The 22,411-nt window shown below is 38.1% G+C and overlaps 1 protein-coding gene across 4 annotated transcripts in view; it reads left to right on the plus strand.

The window, feature by feature from the left end:
- The window catches only part of QSER1 (glutamine and serine rich 1), an 80,211-nt gene that overhangs the window by 11,652 nt on the left and 46,148 nt on the right, over positions 1–22,411 (plus strand). For all 4 annotated transcript variants that reach the window (XR_015142230.1, XM_086341045.1, XM_086341048.1 and 1 more), the window contains exon 2: positions 21,908–22,020. Coding sequence is in view for 2 of the 4 variants with exons in the window: in XM_086341045.1 (XP_086197171.1) it covers positions 21,908–22,020 (113 nt within the window). In the remaining 2 variants the exon portion in view is untranslated. The remainder of the gene's footprint in view (positions 1–21,907; positions 22,021–22,411) is intronic.

Below are 22,411 nucleotides of genomic sequence, written 5' to 3' on the forward strand. Positions count from 1 at the left end.
AGTATTTTACATTGAGAAACAGTACTTCAGTAAGAGAAACAGTACTTCAATAAGAGGTTCCTCCCACCCCCACCCCCAGTGATGCAAGTGAGACTACAAACTTTGTTTAAAAACATATTGCCTACTCTTTTGGTAAACTTACATACAAAATGTCTTCCTTCTTTGTGAAATGTTTATCCTTTGTTGCTGCTGCTGCTGTTCTAAATTTTAGGAACATGCTAGATGACTTATTACCAGGATGTTACACAGTTTCTGCATTTCCCTTGGGCCAGTCTAGCTAGGCTGGACTTTTACCCTCCTAGGCCTTTCTGCAATTAGGGTTTTTTTTTTCTTTTTGTTCAGTAGTAAGCATGTGTTCAAAAATGTGTAGAAGTACTGTGTAACCTGAAGAGGTAAATAGGAGAGCATGGACCTAGTTTTAGCATATCCATTCATTTTTCTTTCATTTTTTTTTTCTAGAATCATGACCACGGATTCTCCCTTGACCTCTGTCTCTTTTATCTCTGAAAAAAGCACACCATTTTCCCATTGTTCCTTGAACAGCAACAAGAACGCTCTTATCTTGGGGTCTTTGGGCTGTTTCCTGTACTAGGACCACTCTTCGCTCTGATGATCTGTCTATAGGGCTTTCTCCCGCACTTCTTTGGGTTCAAAATGCTGCCTTGTTAGGCCCTCCGTGGCTCCCCTGTCCCCATCTGTACTCCACTTCATCACTGTGTCGCTCAGCACCCTGCTTGAAGTTTCTTCGTAGCACTTGTCAGTCCTTGATAGTAAATATTTCTATACTGTTGTTTATCGTTGACTCCTATCCAGTAACCCTTGGATGTTTCTTGACAATCCAAGTTGAGCTGTTTAGTCCTCCCCCCTTCCCTCTCCCTTCCTGAAAATATCTGTCACCTAATAAGTCTTAAATAGATATTGATCTAATGAAGAGTATAGTTAATGCTGGAATACATTCTGCTTTGAGTTATTATCTAATATCTCAGAGTTTAAATTTGGCCTCCGTAAATGTAAGTTTCTTTAGGGATCCTGACCATGTAACTTACCCTATGTTTGTAGGACTATAGGATATAACTAAATATAAAATAATGAAATTTTCGTATGACTTAAATGCCGTCATTCTCATTACTGTGTGATCACTGATCCTATTTAAATAACTTGGGACCAGATTTATCTGACCTAGTGAAGCATGATAAACACAAAAATGTGGATATGCTAAAATACTTTTGCTTGGATCTGCCTAAATTAGATGGCTTAACATTTTTAAACATTTCTTATATTGAGCAAACTGAATGTTGATCTGTTAGAACAGCTGGTACTATCTCCTTTTAAACAGACATTAAGTTATTGAAATCAATTTGGTTTGGCTAAAGCTACATAAATAAGGTTTATTGGACAATGCCAAAGTAAGAGTATGAACCATTTGAAAGGATAGGGTTTAAATAGAACAGTGGCGATACAAAAAAACAAGAGATGGTCTTTTGCTGTTAGTATCTTTGTATTACTTTTTAACAAGAGCAAGTTTGGGCCCAATGACCCTAACTTACAGCATAGAAGATGATGGCTCCAGACTTGCTATTAAAAGCTAATCTAGGGCTTTCCTGATAGCTCAACGGTAAAGAATCTTCCCGCCAATGCAGGAGATGGGTTCAATCCCTAGTCTGGGAAGATCCCACACTCTGCTGAGCAACTAAACCTGTGTGCCACTACTAGTGAGCCTGTGCTGTAGGGCCTGGGAACTGCGACTGCTGAAACCCATGCACCTTTAGAGCCCGTGCTCTGCAACAAGAGAAGCCACCGCAATGAGAAAACGGCTCGTTACATCTAAAGAATAGCCTCCACTTGCCACAACTAGAGAAAAGCTCGTGCAGCAACAAAGACCCAGCGCATAGCCAAAAAAAAAAAATTATATATATATATTTTTTTAAAGCTAATCTAGTATACCAGCCAATTAGCATAGACCTATTGTGTGTACACCTTTTGTCCACTCAGGGCTTCCCTGATAGCTCAGCTGGTAAAGAATCTGCCTACAATGCAGGAGACCCTGGTTCGATTCCTGGATTGGGAAGATCCGCTGGAGAAGGGATAGGCTACCCATTCCAGTATTCTTAGGCTTCCTTTGTGCCTCAGCTGGTAAAGAATCCGCCTGTATATGGGAGACCTGGGTTGGGAAGATCCCCTGGAGAAGGGAAAGGCAACCCACTCCAGTATTCTGGCCTGGATAATTTCATGGACTGTATAGCCCATCGGGTAACAAAGAGTTGGACACGACTGAAAGTTTTTCACTTTCATTGTGCACCTTGGGTTTCCCTGGTGGCTCAGTAGTAAAGAATCTGCCTGCCAAACAGGAGACATGAGCTCAATACCTGGGTTCAATCCCTGTGTTGGGAAGATCCCCTGGAGAAGGAAATGGCGACCCACTCCAGTATTCTTGCCTAGGAAATCCCATGGACAGAGGAGCCTAGTGGGCTACAGTCCGTGGGTTCGCAAGAGTCTGACATGACTTAGCGACTAAACAACAGCAGCAAACAGTTGTGCACCTTATTATGGACATTTAGCATCCTCATAAAGTATACTTCGGAATGAGTTTGTCTGTTATTCAGGTTTAATGAACACGTTTATTAAGAAATTTTAAGTTACTTTAGCTTGTAAATTATGACACTGGAATAACATTTTATGGTATCTTTTTAAATTATTGTTTCAAAATGTATACGTTTTCTCCAGTGTTCATTATAATTTCTTCTTCTGTATTCACCTTTGTTTTGGACCAGGGATCTGTAACTTGAATTAGTAGAAGTTGATTTTTCTCTACTACAAACAGCAGCGGCATTTTTATTACGGAAAATTTTAAACCAAACACATTTTAAAGCTATAATGAATCCATATGTATCCATTAGCCAGCTTCTACAGTTTTAGCACATGATCACTCTCCTTTCATATATGTCCATACCAACTTTGTCTCCCTACTTTGTATTTACTTTGTTTTATTTCAGAGTGAATTTCATGCCTTGTATGTGTCTCTTTCAGCCATATGTATGTTTCTGAAAGATAAAGGCTTGAAAATTTGTAACATAACCATAACATGTAGGATATTTTAAGGCAATATATAAATATTCTTCTTTGGTATCTGAAATCAATCTTAAAATAGTATAAATAATATTGTACAATTGCAGTTGTATAAAATACTAGTGGTTTTATTATAAGTTTTTGGTTAATGGGCTTACAAATTTCGGGAAATTTCCTTAAAAAATGTTGAGCATCTGGAAAATTTCTGATTACTTTTTAGTAAAATTTATAGGGCATGCCTGAAACTAACACAACATTGTAAATCAGCTATACTCCAATAAAAGTTTAAAAATTTATAGCAAAAGAAGAAAAAGTATCGTATCAAAATGAAAGTTAAAAGTTTGGATTTTGATTCTCCTGAAAATCTCTTTCCCTCAAAAATGTTGTTTATGGGGTTCTTGTACTAAACCAAAGATGTACAAATGTTTGTCTACAAAATTGTTCACAAGTGTGAATTATTGTGTGTATCTGTAGAAAGTATATATATACTCTAGAATTAAGTGTATATCTTCAGGAAGATTTTCCTTACTTAATGCCAGAAATCCTAGACCATGTTAATATTAGTGAACAAAATTATGATGATTAAGAATTCAGCTCTACTAGTTTCTCAAACACGGAAGAAATTTAACTTGGTAAGGGAAAGACTAGGCCACAAACAATAAGATACAATAAAGAAATTAAAAATATTTCATAGTACTTATATGTTTGAATCATGGAGACATGGATTCTATTGTGTAGTATAAGAAGTAACCAGCTCTGTGTGTTCACTTTCAATAATCCCTTCCTAGCCTGAAATGAGAGGACCCACATGTCATTTTTGTCTGCCTCTTAAATGAATGTTAATTTCTGGACATTACAGATTGTTAATACACTGCAGCAGTTCAAATCACAAAATAATTTGCTTTGACAGATGTTATTTCTTTTAAAAGAAAAACATTCTAGAAAAATATTGGGATTGGAAAAAATTGGACCTGAAATGTTTTCTTTGTTCAAAGGAAAAGTCAGTAATGCAGGTGATGACAGAAATAAAAAAGGAAGATGGGATGGAATATTGGAATTGTGTCCAATCAGGTCTTGGTGACTCTTGTCATCACACAGATAGCCAACCACATGTCACATTACTGTCACATTCAATTTATTTCCCGACTGAACAAAAAGCGGAAGCTCTGAGTAGCCTTGACTTTGGCATCGTCTCTCTTGGGCATCTGTTACAAATGCCAAAGTCTGTCTCTCTTTGTTGTGGATAATATTTGGAACTGGTATATTGGTCTTTGAATATGTTCTACTGCTCCACTAGGCAGGAAATACCATACTACTTATTTCACTTTCTTAGTGAAAAACAGAAATACCTTCTATTTAACAAATGTATCATTTATACAACCTGCAGTTGGATTTTTTTGTAAAAATCATTAACGATGTATATAAAATTAAAACATTTACTTAATTCAAGAAATCATATTTGATTTAACAATAACTGGTACAAAGGACCAGTTGTACCTCCTTTATACCAGTTATCAGTCAGGGTCCTGCATGAAACATCATTTCTCTTAGATGATTTATTTGAGACCACTTCAGTGGTGAAGGGCTCAATATAGTATGGTGAGGAGTAGAATTAAGGGAACCAAAAAGGGATATTGAGACACTGATTGAGTAACAGCAGTGTGAAGCCACTTCTAGGCCTATGAAGGGACACCAGTTACTAGAGCCCAGATGGAACTGTAGTTGTGAAACGATGCAGCATGGCTGGAACCATGGTTGTGATACAGGGAGGGAATGGACAGGTAACACGCAGGCTTCTCTCTTCTGCTTTCTAATCTCCTACAGAACCTACGTCTAATGGCCCCTGAAGAGCCAAGGTGATGCAGTATACAGAAATTATGCATGTAATGAGATAGTCTTAAAAAAAATTAAGGCCCAAAGAAGCTGTAAGATGATGAGCTCCAATCATTAGAGATAGTGATTGCAAGCCATTTGACTCCTCCAACACTTTCTAAAAAAATTAACAGTTTTATTAAGATTTAATTTGCATACCATAAAATTCTCCCACATATTAAGTATACAGTTCAATAATTTTTAGTATATTTATATCACCAATGTCACCACAGTCTAATGTTTGAACATTTTCATTACCCCCAAAAGAAACCTCATTCTCCATTCTCAGCCCGAATCCTAGGCAACCATTAATTCATTTAATGTCTGTAGATTTGTTTTCCTGGACATTTAGTATAAATGGAATCATAAAATAAGTGTTCTTTTGTGTTTGGCTTCTTTGCCTAAGCATAATGTTTTTGAGAGCCATCCCTGTTATAGCATGTATCGGGACTTAGAAATGCTTATGCTAAGTCGTTTCAGTCGTGTCCGACTCTGTGTGACCCCATAGATGCAGCCCACCAGGCTCCGCTGTCCCTAGGATTCTCCAGGCAGGGATACTGGAGCGGGTTGCCATTTCCTTTTCCAATGCATGAAAGAGAAAAGTGAAAGTGAAGTCGCTCAGTCGTGTCCTACTCTTAGTGACCCCATGGACTGCAGCCTACCAGGCTCCTCTGTCCATGGATTTTCCAGGCAAGAGTACTGGAATGGGGTGCCATTGCCTTCTCCAATAAATGCTTATAATGGAATAATATGCCATTGTTTAGATATAGCTTGCTTCCCAGGTAGCTCTAGTGGCACAGAACCTTCCTGCCAGTGCAGGAGACATAAGAGATGCAGGTTTGATCCCTGGGGCAGGAGGTTCCCCTGGAGAGGGACATGGCAACCCACTCCAGTATTCTTGCCTGGAAAATCCCATGGACAGAGGAGCGTGGCGGGCTACATACAGTCCGTAGGGTTGCAAAGTTTCGGACATGACTAAAGTGGTTTAGCAGACTTTGGGTTGTTCCCTAGTTGATGGGCATTTGGTTGTTGCCACTTTTTGGCCCTTGTGAATATTGCTGCTGTGAACATGTGTGTAGAAGTATTTAAATGAAAACATGTTTCATTTTCCTTGTGCAGGAAAATTCTACCTAGGAATAGAATTGTTGGGTCATGTGACAACGGTGTTTCACATTTTGAGGAGCTCTACCAGCCTTTTCTAAAGTGGATGTGCCATTTTACATTCCAACCAGCAGCGTATGAGGCTTCTAGTTTCTCCATATCCTTGTCAACATTTGTGATTATACTGTTTTTTTGTTGTTGTTGTTCAATTATAGCCATTACTCTCCTGAAAAGTTTACTATTTTTAACACAGAGTTGTCTCTTCTCACATGATACTCTGCAAAGTCAGGTTCAAAGGAAAAGAGGTGTCTTCTATCATCAACCACCTTATTATTTTCACTTTTTTTAAACTAAAGGACATCACAGTGGAATTATTCATCAGTTAGTAGCCAACTTCATTAAGGTCTACATCCCTTAGCACTTGTTTTTAAAGCAGTTTTTAGTGAAGCTTGGGGCTACTTATATATAGTAATGTTTGTATGAGAGGGCTGTTATGACGATAAAAGGTCTTATTTGAGTTTAAGATTTCCTTTGTTTTCAGTTTCAGTTTGGGAACTGAGGGAAGTTTTGTAGCATGTAGCAGCTAGAGTCACCTTTGAAAAGTGTTATTTCTCACCCCCTTGCTTAAAATCCTTCAGTTGTTTTCCATTGCACTTGAAATGCAATAGAACCCAAACTTTTTATTGTACTGCACAGGCTTGTCGTGTTTGCCCCTGCCTGGGGTCACACAGAGTCGGACACGACTGAAGTGACTTAGCAGCAGCAGCAGCTGTCTCTGCAGTGACTGGGTCTGCTGGCACGCTCGTCTTCCCTCAGTACACGCGAAGCATGTTGGTCTTCTTTCAGCTGCTCTATGTACCTAGCTTGCCCACCTCAGGTCACACACAGCTCTTTTCTCTTCCTGTGGTTTGGCACAAGGCCAGCTTACTGCCTGTCCCCTTTCCATGGAGACTTCTGCTGATTGCTGTGTCCTCCGTAAGTGTCCCACTCACTTCAGTCCTCAGCTCATTTCTCAGGGAGGATGTTCTTTGGGTGATTTCATCCAATTTCGTGACTTCAAAAATACCTGGCTGGTAGTAATACCAATTATTGTCAGCTCAGTTTTCTTTCCTGAGTTCCAAGTGGGAATGTTCACTGGCCCTGTTTTGAGTATTTCCCACATTAACTCTTGGAAACTTCCTGTGCTGTGCTTAGTTGCTCAGTCGTGTCTGACTCTTTGTGACCTCAGGGACTATAGCCTGCCAGGCCCCTCTTTCCATGGGAGTTCTCCAGGCAGGAATACTGGAGTGAGTTGCTGTTGCCTCCTTCAGGGGATCTTTCCACTCCAGGGATTGAACCCAGGTCCCCCCATTGCAGGAGGATTCTTTACCGTCTTGAGCTACCGGAAAGCCCAAGAATATTGGAGTGGGTAGCCTATCCCTTCTCCAGGGGATCTTCCCAGCCCAGGAATCAAACTGGGATCTCCTGCATTGCAGGCAGATTCTTTACCAGCTGAGCTATCAGGGAACACCTTATCTCAAATTTAATGCATCCTCAGTCAGACTCCTTCAGATTTGTTCAGCCTTATGAGTGGTTCCCCATCATTCATGGTTCCTTCATCTTCCCCCACAAATTGTTGTTGGCCAAGTCTTGTCAGTTCTATTTTTCAAGAGTTCTTAGATGTCTTAACTATTTCCACTATTCTTTCTGTCCTTATCACTTTTTAGCTAGATTTCTGCAGTAGGATCTTGGCCTTTCTACTTTTAGGCTTCCTCTGTTCTTCACAGTGCTTCTCAGATTGTCTTTCTAAGAGTGATTCCCTCCTCCTGGTATATGGCAGAATTGAGAGTGTATAGTGTGAAAAAAATCCAGAGATGATGCTGATGAGCATCCCTGATTAAAAACCATTCTTTTAAAATACAAGTGTAATCATTTAGCACTGATTAAAATTCTTCAGATGCTCTTCGTTCCCTTGAAGATAAATGTGAGATTCTTATGTTGACATGTAATATTCTATAGTATGGCTCCTGTCTGACTCATAATCCCCATTCCTAGTACAACCATGCAGAATTACTTAAAGGTCTAATGTATCATCTTATTTACATTTCCAGGTCTTTATATTTGGTGTTGTTTTCTTCCTGAAATACTCTTCTTTCCTTGAGTAATTTCTCTTCTTTCTTTCAGTACTCACGTGTCATTTCCTAGAGGTAAGCCTTATATTATGTAATGTTTGTTCATTTGTTTACTTAATGCCTTTTTATTTGTTTCTTCTAGTGCCTAGCATAATGCTTGGCAGTCATTAAACGTCAGTTGTATAAATGCATACCTCATCTTTTAAGTGCAGTAATGATAGCATTGATAGAACGTGATGTGCCAAACACAATATTGTGGTAAATGACATACACACACACACACACACACACACACACACACACATATGCTGTGTGTGCTCAGTCATGTCTGATTCTCTGCAGTCCAGTGGGCTGTAACCTGCCAGGCTCCTCTGCCCGTGGGATTCTCCAGGCAATAATCCTGGAGTGGGTTGCCATTTCGTACTCCAGGGGGTCTTCCTGTCTCAGGGATTGAACTCATGTCTTCTATGTCTCTTGCATTGGCAGGTAGATTCTTTGCCACTAGCACCACCTGGGAAGCATATATGTATATATATATACATATATATATATGCTTCATCACTTACTCTTACAACCTGGAGAGTAATGAATGTGCATGTTGTTATTCACCGTAGTTTACAGTTAAAGAAACAGAGACTATCTGGTTAGCCTCAAGAATTTGTAAAGTACGGATATACAGAGCTGGATTTGAATCCTGTGGCTTATTTGCAAAGCTTGTGTGTGTGTGTTTTACAGCTCTTACCAAGTTGTTTCATGGTTCATTAGTTTATTTTTCAAATTCACAATAAATAACTCCTTAATAAAGACTGATTCTTATGCTTCAGGTTTTTTTTTCTTTTTAAATTCTCAGGGTACAATTAGCTAAAATTAAAAAATACATATTTTATCTGACATATAGGTATGAGTGGGACAGACACGCTAGACAGAGTTCTCCATACACAGGGAACTCAGTGAACTCGGGGTTATCACTCTACTGTTTTGAAGATAGATTTTATACTAAGGAGTACTGTGTGGGGCTCTCCTGGTGGCCCAGTAGTTAAGAATCCACCTTGCAATGCAGGGGACACAAGTTTGATCCCTAGTCCAGGAAGACCTCACATGAGATGAAGCACCTAAGCGCATGCTCCACAACAAGAGAAGCCATCGTAATGAGAAGCCCATGTACCACAGTAGAGAGTAGCCCCTGCTTACTGCAGCTAGAGAAAGCCTGACACAACAATAAAGACTCAGAACAGCCAAAAATAAATGAATAAAAATTTAAAAAAATACTGTGTAATAGATGAAGTAAAAATATTTAGTTTAACTCAGAATATTAGAAATACACAGAACAGGGTCTTCCCTGGTGGTCCAGTGGTTAGGACTCCATGCTTCCAGTGTAGGGAGTGTGGGTTTGATCCCTGGTTGGGGACCTAAGATCCCACATGCTAAAAAACAAACAAAAGGAACACACAGAACATTAGGCTTCATAAATAGGAAAACTAGGATTCCATATGCTTTGCTGAAAGTCTTGACGTATGTTATTTACAGAATCAGTACTGGAATCTGGGCCCCCTAACTTCCAAACCAGGGTTCTTATGTTTCTCAACTGTGAAAAGTTAATACCTAGACTAAAACAATATTTTCCAAGTTTAAAAAAAATCTGTTTTTGTTATATTAGAGTATATATATTTTCAATGACCAGGTTCTTTAACACAGAGAAGAAAGTAATGTGACTACTTAAGGCAAAATCATTCATTCACTCTTAAGTAACTTATTACTTGTGTGCAAGTACTGGCTTGTTTACCTGGGATTTAACATATTTCACGGAACTTTTGCTAATTGATTTTAAAACTTGGAATGTGTTTTATTTCTTAAGTATTATGGACATAAGAGCATGCTACCCAAGGAGAATGTTCTTAATATGGGCTTCAGTAATTAAATCCATTGAGTAGTGGCCTGGTTAGATCTCTGCTTTATATTGAAAACTCTCATACAATGCCTAGAATTAATAGAAGTCTCAAAAGTATTCGAGTTTTTTTAAGAAAGGGTTGATCTACTAGCTTAGTCCTTCATTTTTTATTTTCCAAGCTTTATCAGGATGCCAGGCAATCAGGTCAGGCAATCAGAGGTGATTGAGCTGTAACTTATTGATTTCTTTTCTGAAACTGAACATAGATTCTAATTACTTATGAGTTATCTATGATGTGCCAGATACTATTTTGGGTGCTGGGGTTATAGCAGTGAAGAAAGCAAAGGCCCTGTCCTCATGGAGTTTCATTTTAGTGGCTAATAGGCCAGCTAGTAAATAATGTCAAGTATTTATTAGTGCTCTGGAGAGAAACAAAGCAAGAAAACAGAGTCAGGCAATGTGGAAAGAGGACAGAGGAAGAATGTTGTTTTATATCAGATGGTCAGGGAAGTTTTCTGTGAGGTGAGCTTTGAGCAGAGACCTGAGGGGAAATGAGGTAAAACAGCTTTTTATGTTTAAGGAGGAGCAGCCAGAAGACCTGTGTGACTGGAGTGGAGAATAGATAAAATTGGAGGTTTAAGGGAACAACAGTTAGGTAACTTAGTGCATTGAGAATTATAAGAACTTTGGCTTTTACTAGAATGAGATGGGAAGCCATTGGGCAGATTTAAGCATAAGAGTTTTCATGTTTGGGCTTTACTTTTTTATTTAAACATTATTGAACTTCCAACACTGTTAGTTCCAGGTATATAACATACTGATACAGTGTTTCTGTACATTCCAAAATAGTTACCATCTGTCACCACACAGAATTAATATATTATTGACTATATTCCTCATGCTCTGCATTTCATCACTATGACTCATTTATTTCATAATTGGGAATTTGTACTTCTTAATCTCCCTCATCTGTTGCACTCATCCCCCCTCAAGATGTACAGATGGCTAACAAACACATGAAAAAATGTTTAATATTACTCATCATCAGGGAAATGCAAATCAAAGCACAGTACAATATCACATTACACCTGTTAGAATGGCTGTTGTCAAAGAAACAACAAATAATAAGTGTTGGATAAGATGGGGAGGAAGGGCAGCCCTTATATGCTGTTGGTGGGAATGTCAGTTGCAACTACTATGGAAAACAGTATGGAGACTGCTCAAAATACTAAAAATAGAACTATCATAGGATTTCACTGTTTAAGGGAGTGACTCAGCTGCGAGTGGGGAGTGGGAAGGGTTAGGGCAGAAGCAGAGAGACCAAGTAGGAGATTGTGATTATTCCTTGCCTGTTAAAAAAATGATTGAAATTTGCATGGATATATGGAAATAAAGCAAAACAAAAAACCAACACCAGAACCTCCTGATATTTAAATTATCTTGATCTTTATCTTACTTGTAAAAAGGTTTCCAGATTTGACTACGCTTACAGCTTTTTCTTAGTGTAGACTGTATTTTTGAGAGCCCTTTTAAAAAAAATTTTTTTTGGCTGTGCCTCTCAGCTTTTGGGATCTTAGTTCGTGACCAGGGATTGAACCCTGGCCCTCAGCAGTGACGGCGTGGAGTCCTAACCACTGGACCACCAGGGAATTCCCTGAGAGCTATTGTAGAGTTTCAGGTAGTACGGGGTTCCCATATACCCCCTCGCCCAGTTTCCCCTATTATTAACTTCTTATATTTTTATGGTGCATTTATTACAAGTAGTAAACTGATACATTGTTATCAACTAAAATCCATAGTTTGTTCAAGTTTACTTAGTTTTTGGGTAATGTCTTTTTTGGTTCTCCAGGGATACCACTTTACATTTCTTTAACATATCTCAGTAGATACTTCTTTGCCATCATAATTTCTCAGACTTTTCCTTGTGTTGATGACCTTTATATTAATAGTTGTGAGATACTGGTCAAGTATTTCATAAAATGCCCTTCTCTTGGAATTTGCCTAATGTTTTTTCATCATAATCAGAATGGAATTGTGGGTTTTCCAGAGGGAGATGGCAGAGTAAAGTGTTACTTTCATTACATCCTAGTAAGAGTACGTCTTAACATGATTTATCACTGTTGATATTGATCTTTACCAACTGGCTAAGGAAATGTTTGTCAGGCGTCTACACAGTAAAGTTACGGGGTTGGTTTGTTTGTTTGTTTGTTTTTTGGTCCTCTTTTCAGTACTGTCCTCTTTGGAAGAAAATTGCTATGGTGCAGCCCATTGCACATAGCACATTGCTGTGTGCAGAGTGTGGAGTTATGGTACCTCCTTGAATGTAGAATTGCTGCACAAATTATTTAGTATTCTTCAAAGGAGATTTACATTTTTTCCTCTTTTTATTTATTTAATTTTATCAGCATAGACTCGTAGATATATACCACTTGATTTTCTTTGGTCACAATGTTCCAGCTTTGGTCATTGGGAGCTCTATCAATTTCCCTCTTTGTCCCTATGACATATCCCCATAAATTTAAGGTTTTTTCCCCCTCTCTCTGTTTGTTTGGTCAGGAAGAAAATGCAAGGATGCTCAACATCTTTAGGTAAATGAAAATCAAAACCACAGTGAGGTACCTCTTCACATATACAAGGATGGGTATTATAATAAAAATAAAAAAACAGGCAATAACAAGTATCAGCAAGGGTGTTGAGAAATTGCAACTCATTAAATGTTGTTGGTGGAAATGTTAAATAGTATAGCCAATTTGGTTGCTGCTGTTCCTCAAAATGTGAAACATGGAGTTACCATAAGACCAGAATTCCACTCCTAGGTATATACCCAAGAAAATTAAAATTATCCATCTGGACAAATCTTTAATGAATGTTCGCTGTTGTTGGGTCGCTAGGTTGTGTCTGACTCTTTTCGACTCCATGGACGGCAGCAAGCCAGGCTTCCCTGTCCTTCATCATTTCCCAGAGTTTGCTCAAACTCACGTCCATTGAGTCGATGATGCCATCCAACCATCTCATCCTCTGTCATCCCCTTCTTCCTCCTGCCTTCAGTCTTTCCCAGCATCAGAGTCTTTTGCAGTGAGTCAACTCTTCACATCAGGTGGCCAAAGTATTGGAGCTACAGCATCAGTCCTTCCAGTGATTTCCTTTAGGATTGACTGGTTTGATCTCCTTGAAGTCCAAGGTACTCTCAAGCCAGCGCCTCAGTTTTAAGGGATCAGTTCTTCTGCATGTAGCCTTTTTTATTGTCCAGCTATCACATCCGTACATGACCACAGGAAAAACCATAGCTTTGACTATATAGACCTTTGTTGGCAAAGTAAATATCTCTTCTTTTTAATACACTGTCTAGGTTTGTCATCACAACCTTGTCTAATTCAGTGAAACTATGAGCCATGCCATGTAGGGCCTCCCAAGACGGATGGGTTACGGTGGAGAGTTCTGACAAAATGTGGTCCCCTGCAGAAGGGAATGGCAAACCACTTCAGTATTCTTGCCTTGAGAACCCCATGAACAGTATGAAAAGGCAAAAAGATAGGACACTGAAAGATGAACTGCCCGGGTTGGTAGGTGCCCAGTAGTTTACTGGAGAAGAGTGGAGAAATAGCTCCAGAAAGAATGAAGAGGCTGAGTCAAAACAAAAACAACAACACCCAGTTGTGGATGGGACTGGTGATAGAATTAAAGTCTAGTACTGTAAAGAACAGTATTGCATAGGAACTTGAAATGTTAGGTCCGTGAATCAAGGTGAATTGGAAGTGGTCAAATAGGAGTTGGCAAGAGTGAACATCGACATTTTAGGAATCAGTGAACTGAAGTGAACTGGAATGGGCAGATTTAATTCAGATGGCCATTATATCTACTGCTGTGGGCAAGAATCCCTTAAAAGAAATGGAGTAGCCCTCACAGTCAACAAAAAGAGTTCGGAATACAGTACTTGGGTGCAGCCTCAAAAACGACAGAATGATCACTGTTCATTTCCAAGGCAAACCATTTGATATCATAGTAATGCAAGTCTATGTTCCAACCACTGATGCTGAAGAAGCTGAAGATCAACGGTTCTGTGAAGACCTACAAGACCTAGAACTAACACCCAAAAAAGATGTCCTTTTCATCATAGGGGATTGGAATGCAAAAGTAGGAAGTCAAGAAATACCTGGAGTAACAAGCAAGTTTGGCCTTGGAGTACAAAATGAAGTAGGGCAAAGGCTAACAGTTTTGCCAAGAGAATGCACTGGTCATAGCAAACACCCTCTTCCACCAACACGGAAGAAGATTCTATACATGGTCATCATCAGATGGTCAATACCAAAATCAGATTGATTATATTCCTTGCAGGCAAAGATGGAGAAGCTCTATACAGTCAGCAAAAACAAGACCAGGAGCTGACTATGACTCAGATCATGAGCTCCTTATTGCAAAATTCAGACTTAAATTGAAGAAAGTGGGGAAAGCTCTTAGACCATTTAGGTATGACCTAAATCAAATCCCTTATGATTATACAGTGGAAGTGACAAGTAGATTCAAGAGATTAGATCTGATAGAGTACCTGAAGAACTATGAACGGAGGTTTTTAACATTTTACAGGCGGCAGTGAGCAAAACCATCCCCAAGAAGAAGAAATACAAAAGGCAAAATGGTTGTCTGAGGAGGCCTTACAAATAGCTGAGAGAAGAGAAGTGAAAGGCAAAGGAGAAAAGGAAAGATACATCAATCTGAATTCAGAGTTCCAAAGAATAACAAGGAGAGATAAGAAGGCCTTTTTAAGTAAATAGTGCAAAGAAATAGAGGAAAACAATAGAATGGGAAAGACTAGAGATCTCTTGAAGGAAATTAGAGATACCAAGGGAACATTTAATGCAAAAATGGGCTCAATAAAGGACAGAAATGGTATAGACCTACCAGAAGTAGAAGATATTAAGAAGAGGTTGCAAGAATAGAAAGAAGAATTATACAAAAAAGATCTTCCATGACCCAGATAGCCATGGTGCTGTGATCACTCACCTAGAGTGAGACATCCTTGAGTGCAAAGTCAAATGGGCCTTAGGAAGCATCACTACGAAGAAAGCTAGTGGAGGTTACGGAACTGAACTATTTCAGCTGAACTATTTCAAATCCTAAAAGATGATGCTATTAAAGTGCTGAAACTCTGGTACTTTAGCCACCCGATGGGAAGAACTGACTCATTTGAAAAGACCCTGATGCGGGGAAAGATTGAAGGCAGGAGGAGAAGGGGATGACAGAGGATGAGATGGTTGGGTGGCATCACCAACTTGATGGACATGAGTTTGCACATGCTCCAGGCGTTGGTGATGGGCAGGGAAGCCTGTTGGAGTTCATGGCGTCACAAAGAGTCAGACATGACTGAGCAACTGAACTGAACTGAGGTTTGTCATAGCCTTTCTTCCAAGGAGCAAACGTCTTTTGATTTCATGGCTGCAGTTACCATCCACAGTGGTTTTGGAGCCCAAGAAAATCAAGTTTGTCAGTGTTTCCATTGTTTCCCCATCTGTTTGCCATGAAGTGATGGGTCTGTCTGCCATGATCTCAGTTTTTGAATATTGAGGGGTTTTTTTGTTTTTGTTTTTTTTTAGTTCTACCAGTTTGTTGCTAGCAACCCATCTCCCTCCACCCTCATGCATGCATGCTCAAGTCATGTAACCCCATGGACTGCAGCCCACCAGGCTCCTCTGTCCATGGACTTTTCCAGGCAAGAATACTGGAGTGGGTTGCCATTTCCTTCTCCATTGAATGTTGAGTTTTAAGCCAGATTTTTCAGTCTGTTGTTTCACCTTCATCAAGAGGTTGTGTAATTCCTCTTCGCTTTCTGCCATTAGGGTGATGTCATCTGCATATCTGAGATTATTGATATTTCTCCCAGCAATCTTGATTCCAGCTTGTGCTTCATCCATCCCGGCATGTCACATGATGTATTCTGCATAGAAGTTAAATAAGCAAGGTGATAATGTACAGCCTTGATGTATTCCTTTCTCAAGTTGGAACCAGTTGTTCATGTTTATCTTGGTGTAATTCATAATAGCCCAAAAGTGGAAACAACCCAATGTCCATCTGTTGATGAATAAACAAAACATAGTAATTGTGCTCTGTGCTAAGTCGCTTCAGTTGTGTATGATTCTTAGTGACCCTATGGACTGTAGTCTCTGTCCATGGGATTCTCTTTGCAGGAGTACTGGAGTGGGTTGCCATTTCCTCTTCCAGGGGATTTTCCCCAGCCAGTTATTGGACCTGTGTCTCTTAGGTCTCCTGCATTGGCAGGCGGTTTCTTTGCCACTAGCGCCACCTGGGAAGCCCAGTGGAATATTATTCAGCCATTAAACAAAGTACTGATATGTTCATGTTGTAACAGGATGAACCTTGAAAACATGGTGAGTGAGAGAAGCCAGTCACAAAAGACTGTGTATAATATAATATGATTCCATTTATTTGTGATGTTGTGAGTGGGCAAATGCACAGAGACAGGAAAGTTAGTAATTGCCAGGGGCTGGGTAGAGGACGATACACAGGAGGTAATGCTAATGGGACAGGTTTAGTTTTGCAGCACCGAAGTGTTCTAAAGTTGGATTATGGCGATGAGTGAATCACCAGATATTTAACCCCAAGTATTTAAAAGGACTCTGGAAAAAAAAAATAAATAAAAGAACTGATTTGTACACTTTAAAAGGGTAACCTTTTATATATCAGTGACAGTGAAAGCGAAAGTTGCTCAGTCGTGTCTGACTCTTTGCCACTCCATGGGCTATACAGTCCATGGAATTCTCCAGGCCAGAATACTGGAGTGGGTAGCCCTTCCCTTCTCCAGGGGATCTTCCCAACCCAGGGATTGAACCCAGGTCTCCTGCATTGCAGGCGAATTCTTTACCAGCTGAGCCACAAGGGAAGCCCATATATCAATAAAGCTGTCATTAAAAAAAAATTAGAACAAAATAACAAAAATGAGATACTTAGGGATTTATACTTTAAAGAATTATACGGTAGTAAATGCTACAAAAAAAATTCTAAGAAAAATTAAAGACCAAAATAAAGAGATATACTCATCGATTAGAAGGCTCAGTACTTTTAAGATGGTAGTTTTCCCCAACTGATGTATAGAGTTCATGTACTGTTTTTTTAAAAATTGACAACTGACTCCAAAATTTCTCTGGGAATATATCGCATGGCCAAAATAATTTTGAAAAATAACAAAATTCCAAGATTTGTACAGCCTGAATCATTTATCAGACTGTGTTAATGACCTAGGAATAGACACTGATCATTGTAGCACAGTAGTTAAGAACAGAACCACAACTATGGCTAGTTGACTTTTTTGGACATGGGTTCAAATAGGTTCTGTAGGTAGAGAATAATCTTTTTATTTTTTTCTTTTGCTTCACTGTGCAGTATCTGGGATCTTAGTTCCCCAACCAGGGATCAAACCAGTGCCCTCTGCAGTGGAAATGCAGTCTTAACCACTGAATTACAAGAGAAGTACCAAGAATAATCTTTCTGATATGTAGTACTGGCACAACTGCATATCCAAATTAAAAAAAAAAGAATCCCATGCTGTACCTCATACCATGTGTAAAAATGAACTCCAAATGAATCATAGACCTAAATGGAAAAATTAATACTGTAAGACTTCTTGAAGAAAATATAAGAATACATTTTTGAGATATTAGACTTGGCAAAGATATCTTAGCTATGACATCAAAAGTACAATTCATGAAATAAAAAAATTGTTTTGCTCTTCTACAATTTTAGGAAATTTTAGGAAAATGAAAGCCACAGATTGGGAGATAATGTTTACAAAATATGTTTCTGACCAAGGATTTGGTTCCAGAATATATAGGCAACTCCTAAAACTTATTAATAAGAAAACAAACAACCAAAAAAAGTTTGAGAAAAATAAGTTGAGTAGATAGTTTACCAAAGAAGGTTTCTGATACTTATCATTGTTAATTATTAAGGAAATACAAATTGAAATCACAGTGAGGTACCACTGCATACCAATTAGAATAGTAAACATTTTTTTAAAGGAAAGGAAAACAAAGAACTTACAATACTTAGTGCTGCTGAGGATGCAGAGTAACTACACCAGACATACATCACTGATGGGAATGCAGAAAGGTATAGCCACTGTAGAAAGCAGTTTCTCTAAGGTTAACCAAGTTTCCAAGCAACTCAGCCATTCCCCTCCAGTGGTGAAGTGAAATGAAATGAAAACTTAACATCCAGACTAAAACTTAGGTATATACTTTTAGCAACTTCATTCATAATTGCCAAAGCAGAAAAGAACTCAAAGGTCCTGGAACTGAGGAGTAAATTTAAAACCACCAACAACCTTTGGTACATCTATATCAGAGAGTTATACTCCACAAGAAAAAACAATGAGTTGCTGGAAGTGGGCATGCTCTTTGCCTACAGAATGTCAGCTTTTTCCCTTCCAGTGCTTTGTGCTTTGCTGGGAAATTCTGAGAGTCAAGAGGAAGTCATCTGGGACATTGCCAGACAGCTTGCCCAAATAGCATATGGAATCTGCCCGGGACTCATGGACGACCCGGCTGCACATGTTAGGAATGAGAGCCTGTCAGAGGAGGACAGGAGTATCCATTTGTTCAACAGATACAAAGATTGAGTTATGCAAGATGAGTAGGTTCATCGTTCATGAACAGATCTTCTGTACAACATGGAGCACGTTGTTGACAGCACCGCATTGTGCACTTAAGTGGGCGGCTCTCGTGTGAAGTGCTCTTACCACAGTAAAATCAGTTGGTTAGAACTTTAACCTGGAAGAAAACATTCACAGTGCATATATCTAACAATATGGATCCAGACTATATTTTAAAAACATCTTAAAACCCAAGATCGCTAACAACGCAGTTTTTTTAAACAGCCAAAAATTTGGACAGACTTCACCAGAGAAGCTAAAAGAATAGTCACATGAGAAGATGCTCCTCATCATTAGTTATTATGAAAATGCAAATTAAAACACAATGAGATACCACTTAACCTACCTAGAAAGGCTAAAATTAAGAAGACTGAAAAGATCACGTGACAAGGATGTAAAGCAAAAATGTAATGTTGATTAATTACTGATGCTAATGTAAAATGGTACACGTACCTACCTAACGACCCAGTAATTCCATTTCTAGGTATTTAACTTGAAGGAAAACATGCTCCCAAAAGACTCGCATACACATGTTCACAGCAGATTTATTCATAGTAGTATGTAACTAGAAGCAATCGACATGTTCATCTGTAAGTGAACGGATAAACATAATTGTGGTATCTTCAGATAATTTAATCAAAAGGAATGAACTACTTATGTATGCAACAACATGAGTGAATCTCAAACATTATGCTGAAAACTTTAAAAGCCTTGTACAAAAGAGAATAGACTATGATTTGGGACAAGCAAGCCTAAATTTTAGTAACATTAGGCTTCTCGGTGGTTATCTGGGGCCAGGAGTGAGATGAAAAATGGATTGACTGCAAAGGGACATGAGAAGCCTTCTGTTGTGATGGGAATGTTCTACAAGTTGGTTGGGATTATGGTTATACTGGTGTATACATTTATCAACAAATGTGTACACACTGAATTGTACACTTAAAATAGGTGCACTTTATTGTATGTAAATTATATTGTACCTTAATAAGTTGATTTTAAAGTTTAAAATAGATTTTAAATTAATCCTAAAATTGAATCTTCAAACTAAAGCAAAATCTAACCTCCTATATATCTAATTAATAACATAACCATACAAGTAATTTACTTAACTTTTGGATCAATATTCTAACTGTGTATACTTAATGGGACATAATTTTTAGACAAAAATATATTGTGAACAAATACTTGATGGTTTTGTTTTTGGTAAAGGTTGTGTTAAAGTATTTTCAGATAGAGCTAATGAGTAAATCTGTGAGTGTAAACTGGGATTCTGACTGTAGGAAAAGGAAAATACGTGTGAAATGGAGGAAGATGAGGAATGCTATATTGGATTTGAGTTGAAGTTGTCATTATGCACTCATCATTTTAAAAAGACATATATTTCTTAGCTTTGTCCACTTAAGGGGCCTAAAAGCAATGACACCTCAGGCATTGAATATACTTGACACACAGATCTTGGTTTCAAAATCTCATTGCCCACTAAAAGACTTCCAGAAACGGTTGACTTCATGTCTGGTACAGAATTTAAAAAAGCAAGATGAACCTGAAACATCTTGTGCTGGAAGGTAAGAGTGTGTCAGCACCATGGAGGACATGTGAAAAGGAAGCAAGATTGAGGGGACAAATTGAATATCATGATGATGATATATTTTTAAGTATAATACATACACATTGAAAAATATATTAGTATGCATTTATATATTATGTATGTGTTTATATAGATAAGCGAGAGAAAAGGGGGAAATGCTCGTTTTTATAGAAGAATGCTAACTTTTAAATATTGAAAGTACTGTAATTAGAGCACTGCTGTTTCTAATCTCCAGTACAATAATTAAAGATCATGAACAGTTGGTGTCTGAAACCATTAGCTGTTGCGACAAGGCATTGACAGTGGCTTAAAAGTTAACACCTCCCAATTGTATATTAATTTTGAAGAGAAGAAATAACTACATTCAGAGGTCTGACAGCACCTTAACCACTTCAAGTTTAACATCTCCAGTAATGAGACAAACTGAGAGTATATGTGTCCTCATGAGATGCAACGATAATTACAAAGCATCTTTATGTACTTCTCATGAAGAAGCAGTCAGACAAATCTGGTATTTGGGATAGTACAAATACATTTCAAGTACATTCAACTGACTTGGATTCCTCAAAATAAAAAAAACCCATGTCATGAAGTCAAGGCAAAAGGGATCTGGAATTAGGGGCAGAGTGGAGACACTATTCTAAATGTAGAGACATAAACAAATATAATCTTGAATTTTGATTGCATCCTACAAAGAGCTTTAAAATTGTAAACATTTTGATAACTGAGGGAAATTGGAATATGACCTCTGTGTTAATCACATGCAATAGTGACAGCATTAAATTTTCTTCAAGTCTGGTAATGATATTTGGTTATGTAGCTGAATGTCCTATTCCTAGGAGATACCACTGAATTATTTAAGGATACAGTTTCATGACATCTGTAAGCTATTTTCAGGTAGATTAAAAGAAAAGCATATGTGTTGTTTATAAAGATAAAACAAGTATAACAAAATGTTAGCAGTCTTCAAATCTTAAGTGACAGGTATATAGATTATTCCTAGTTCTATTTCAGTTTTTCTGTGGGTTTAAAATATTCAAAATAAAAATCAAGGGGAGAAAAATATCTTATTCTGAATTACTCTCAAAATGTATAAGCTTGAAATTTTCGAGGAGAGTTACTGGGAAATAGTGTTAATTACCAATTCATTTGAACTATCTGATATTCCAGAGAATGTTAGAGGGACTTTAGAGATTATCTTGTCTGGGTCCCTTATTCATACAGGTGAAGAAATGAGTCTGACAGTAATAGAGTCACTTACTGAAATCATATGGTAAGCCAGTAGTGGCTCCTGGACAGTGAATTCAGCTCTCCTATTTTCCAGGATATTTGTTGCTTTTCCCACTGTGCCATGTTATTATCTCTTCCCCTAAAAGGACTTTGTTGGAGATAAAGTTAAGTTAAGAAAAATACAATGTATCATTTTTTCTTCCTAGTATGTCTTCAATAATTTCCCCTGCATTTTGACAGTGTTATGAGACCATGTTTGATCTCTTGATATATAGGTCAGGAATTTAGTGAAAGATGTATGCTGCTTTTGATAATTGCCTTCCTAGAATTCTTTTGATCATCTGGTTTGAGCCGTGTGTTTTTTGTCATTTATTTTTTTTATCCTCTAGTTTAAGCTATGAAGAAGGACATCCCTCAAACTCTGAAACAGACCTCCTTCAGAGACAGACTTTTGCAGCCTCTCATCAGCTTCCTGGATATGCTGCCACACCTCAGCCAACTGGTAAAAATTCTGCTGTGAAATATACCCTGAATCTGGGTGCATTTAGTGAATAAGAAGGAAAATCAACTTTCACATGTTGGGTTGTGAAAGTGTATAGGACAGAATGGTTCCATGGGAAATGTTAGAATGAAAATGAGATTAAAAGCTTTGTCTTTTACTAATAGGAAATAGTTATATAGTTAATTAGTAGGGAAATCTTTTTTTCCCCCGCATCTCTATAGATTTTAAATTATAACTATGCTTAAGCAAATTAATACTTGTTTGCAATTCAAAATGAAGCAGTTTAGGGTTGTAGCACTTTGGGCCTCAAATTTCAGAGATTCCTTTTAAAAATAGCATCAGGAATATCCTTTTATGTTAATATATATTTTTACTTTGGGATACATTTTAT

This window comes from Bos grunniens, chromosome 15, assembly GCF_055505025.1.
Source record: "Bos grunniens cultivar Pamir isolate PY7600 chromosome 15, Bosgru_T2T1.0, whole genome shotgun sequence".
Taxonomy (NCBI): domain Eukaryota; kingdom Metazoa; phylum Chordata; class Mammalia; order Artiodactyla; family Bovidae; genus Bos; species Bos grunniens.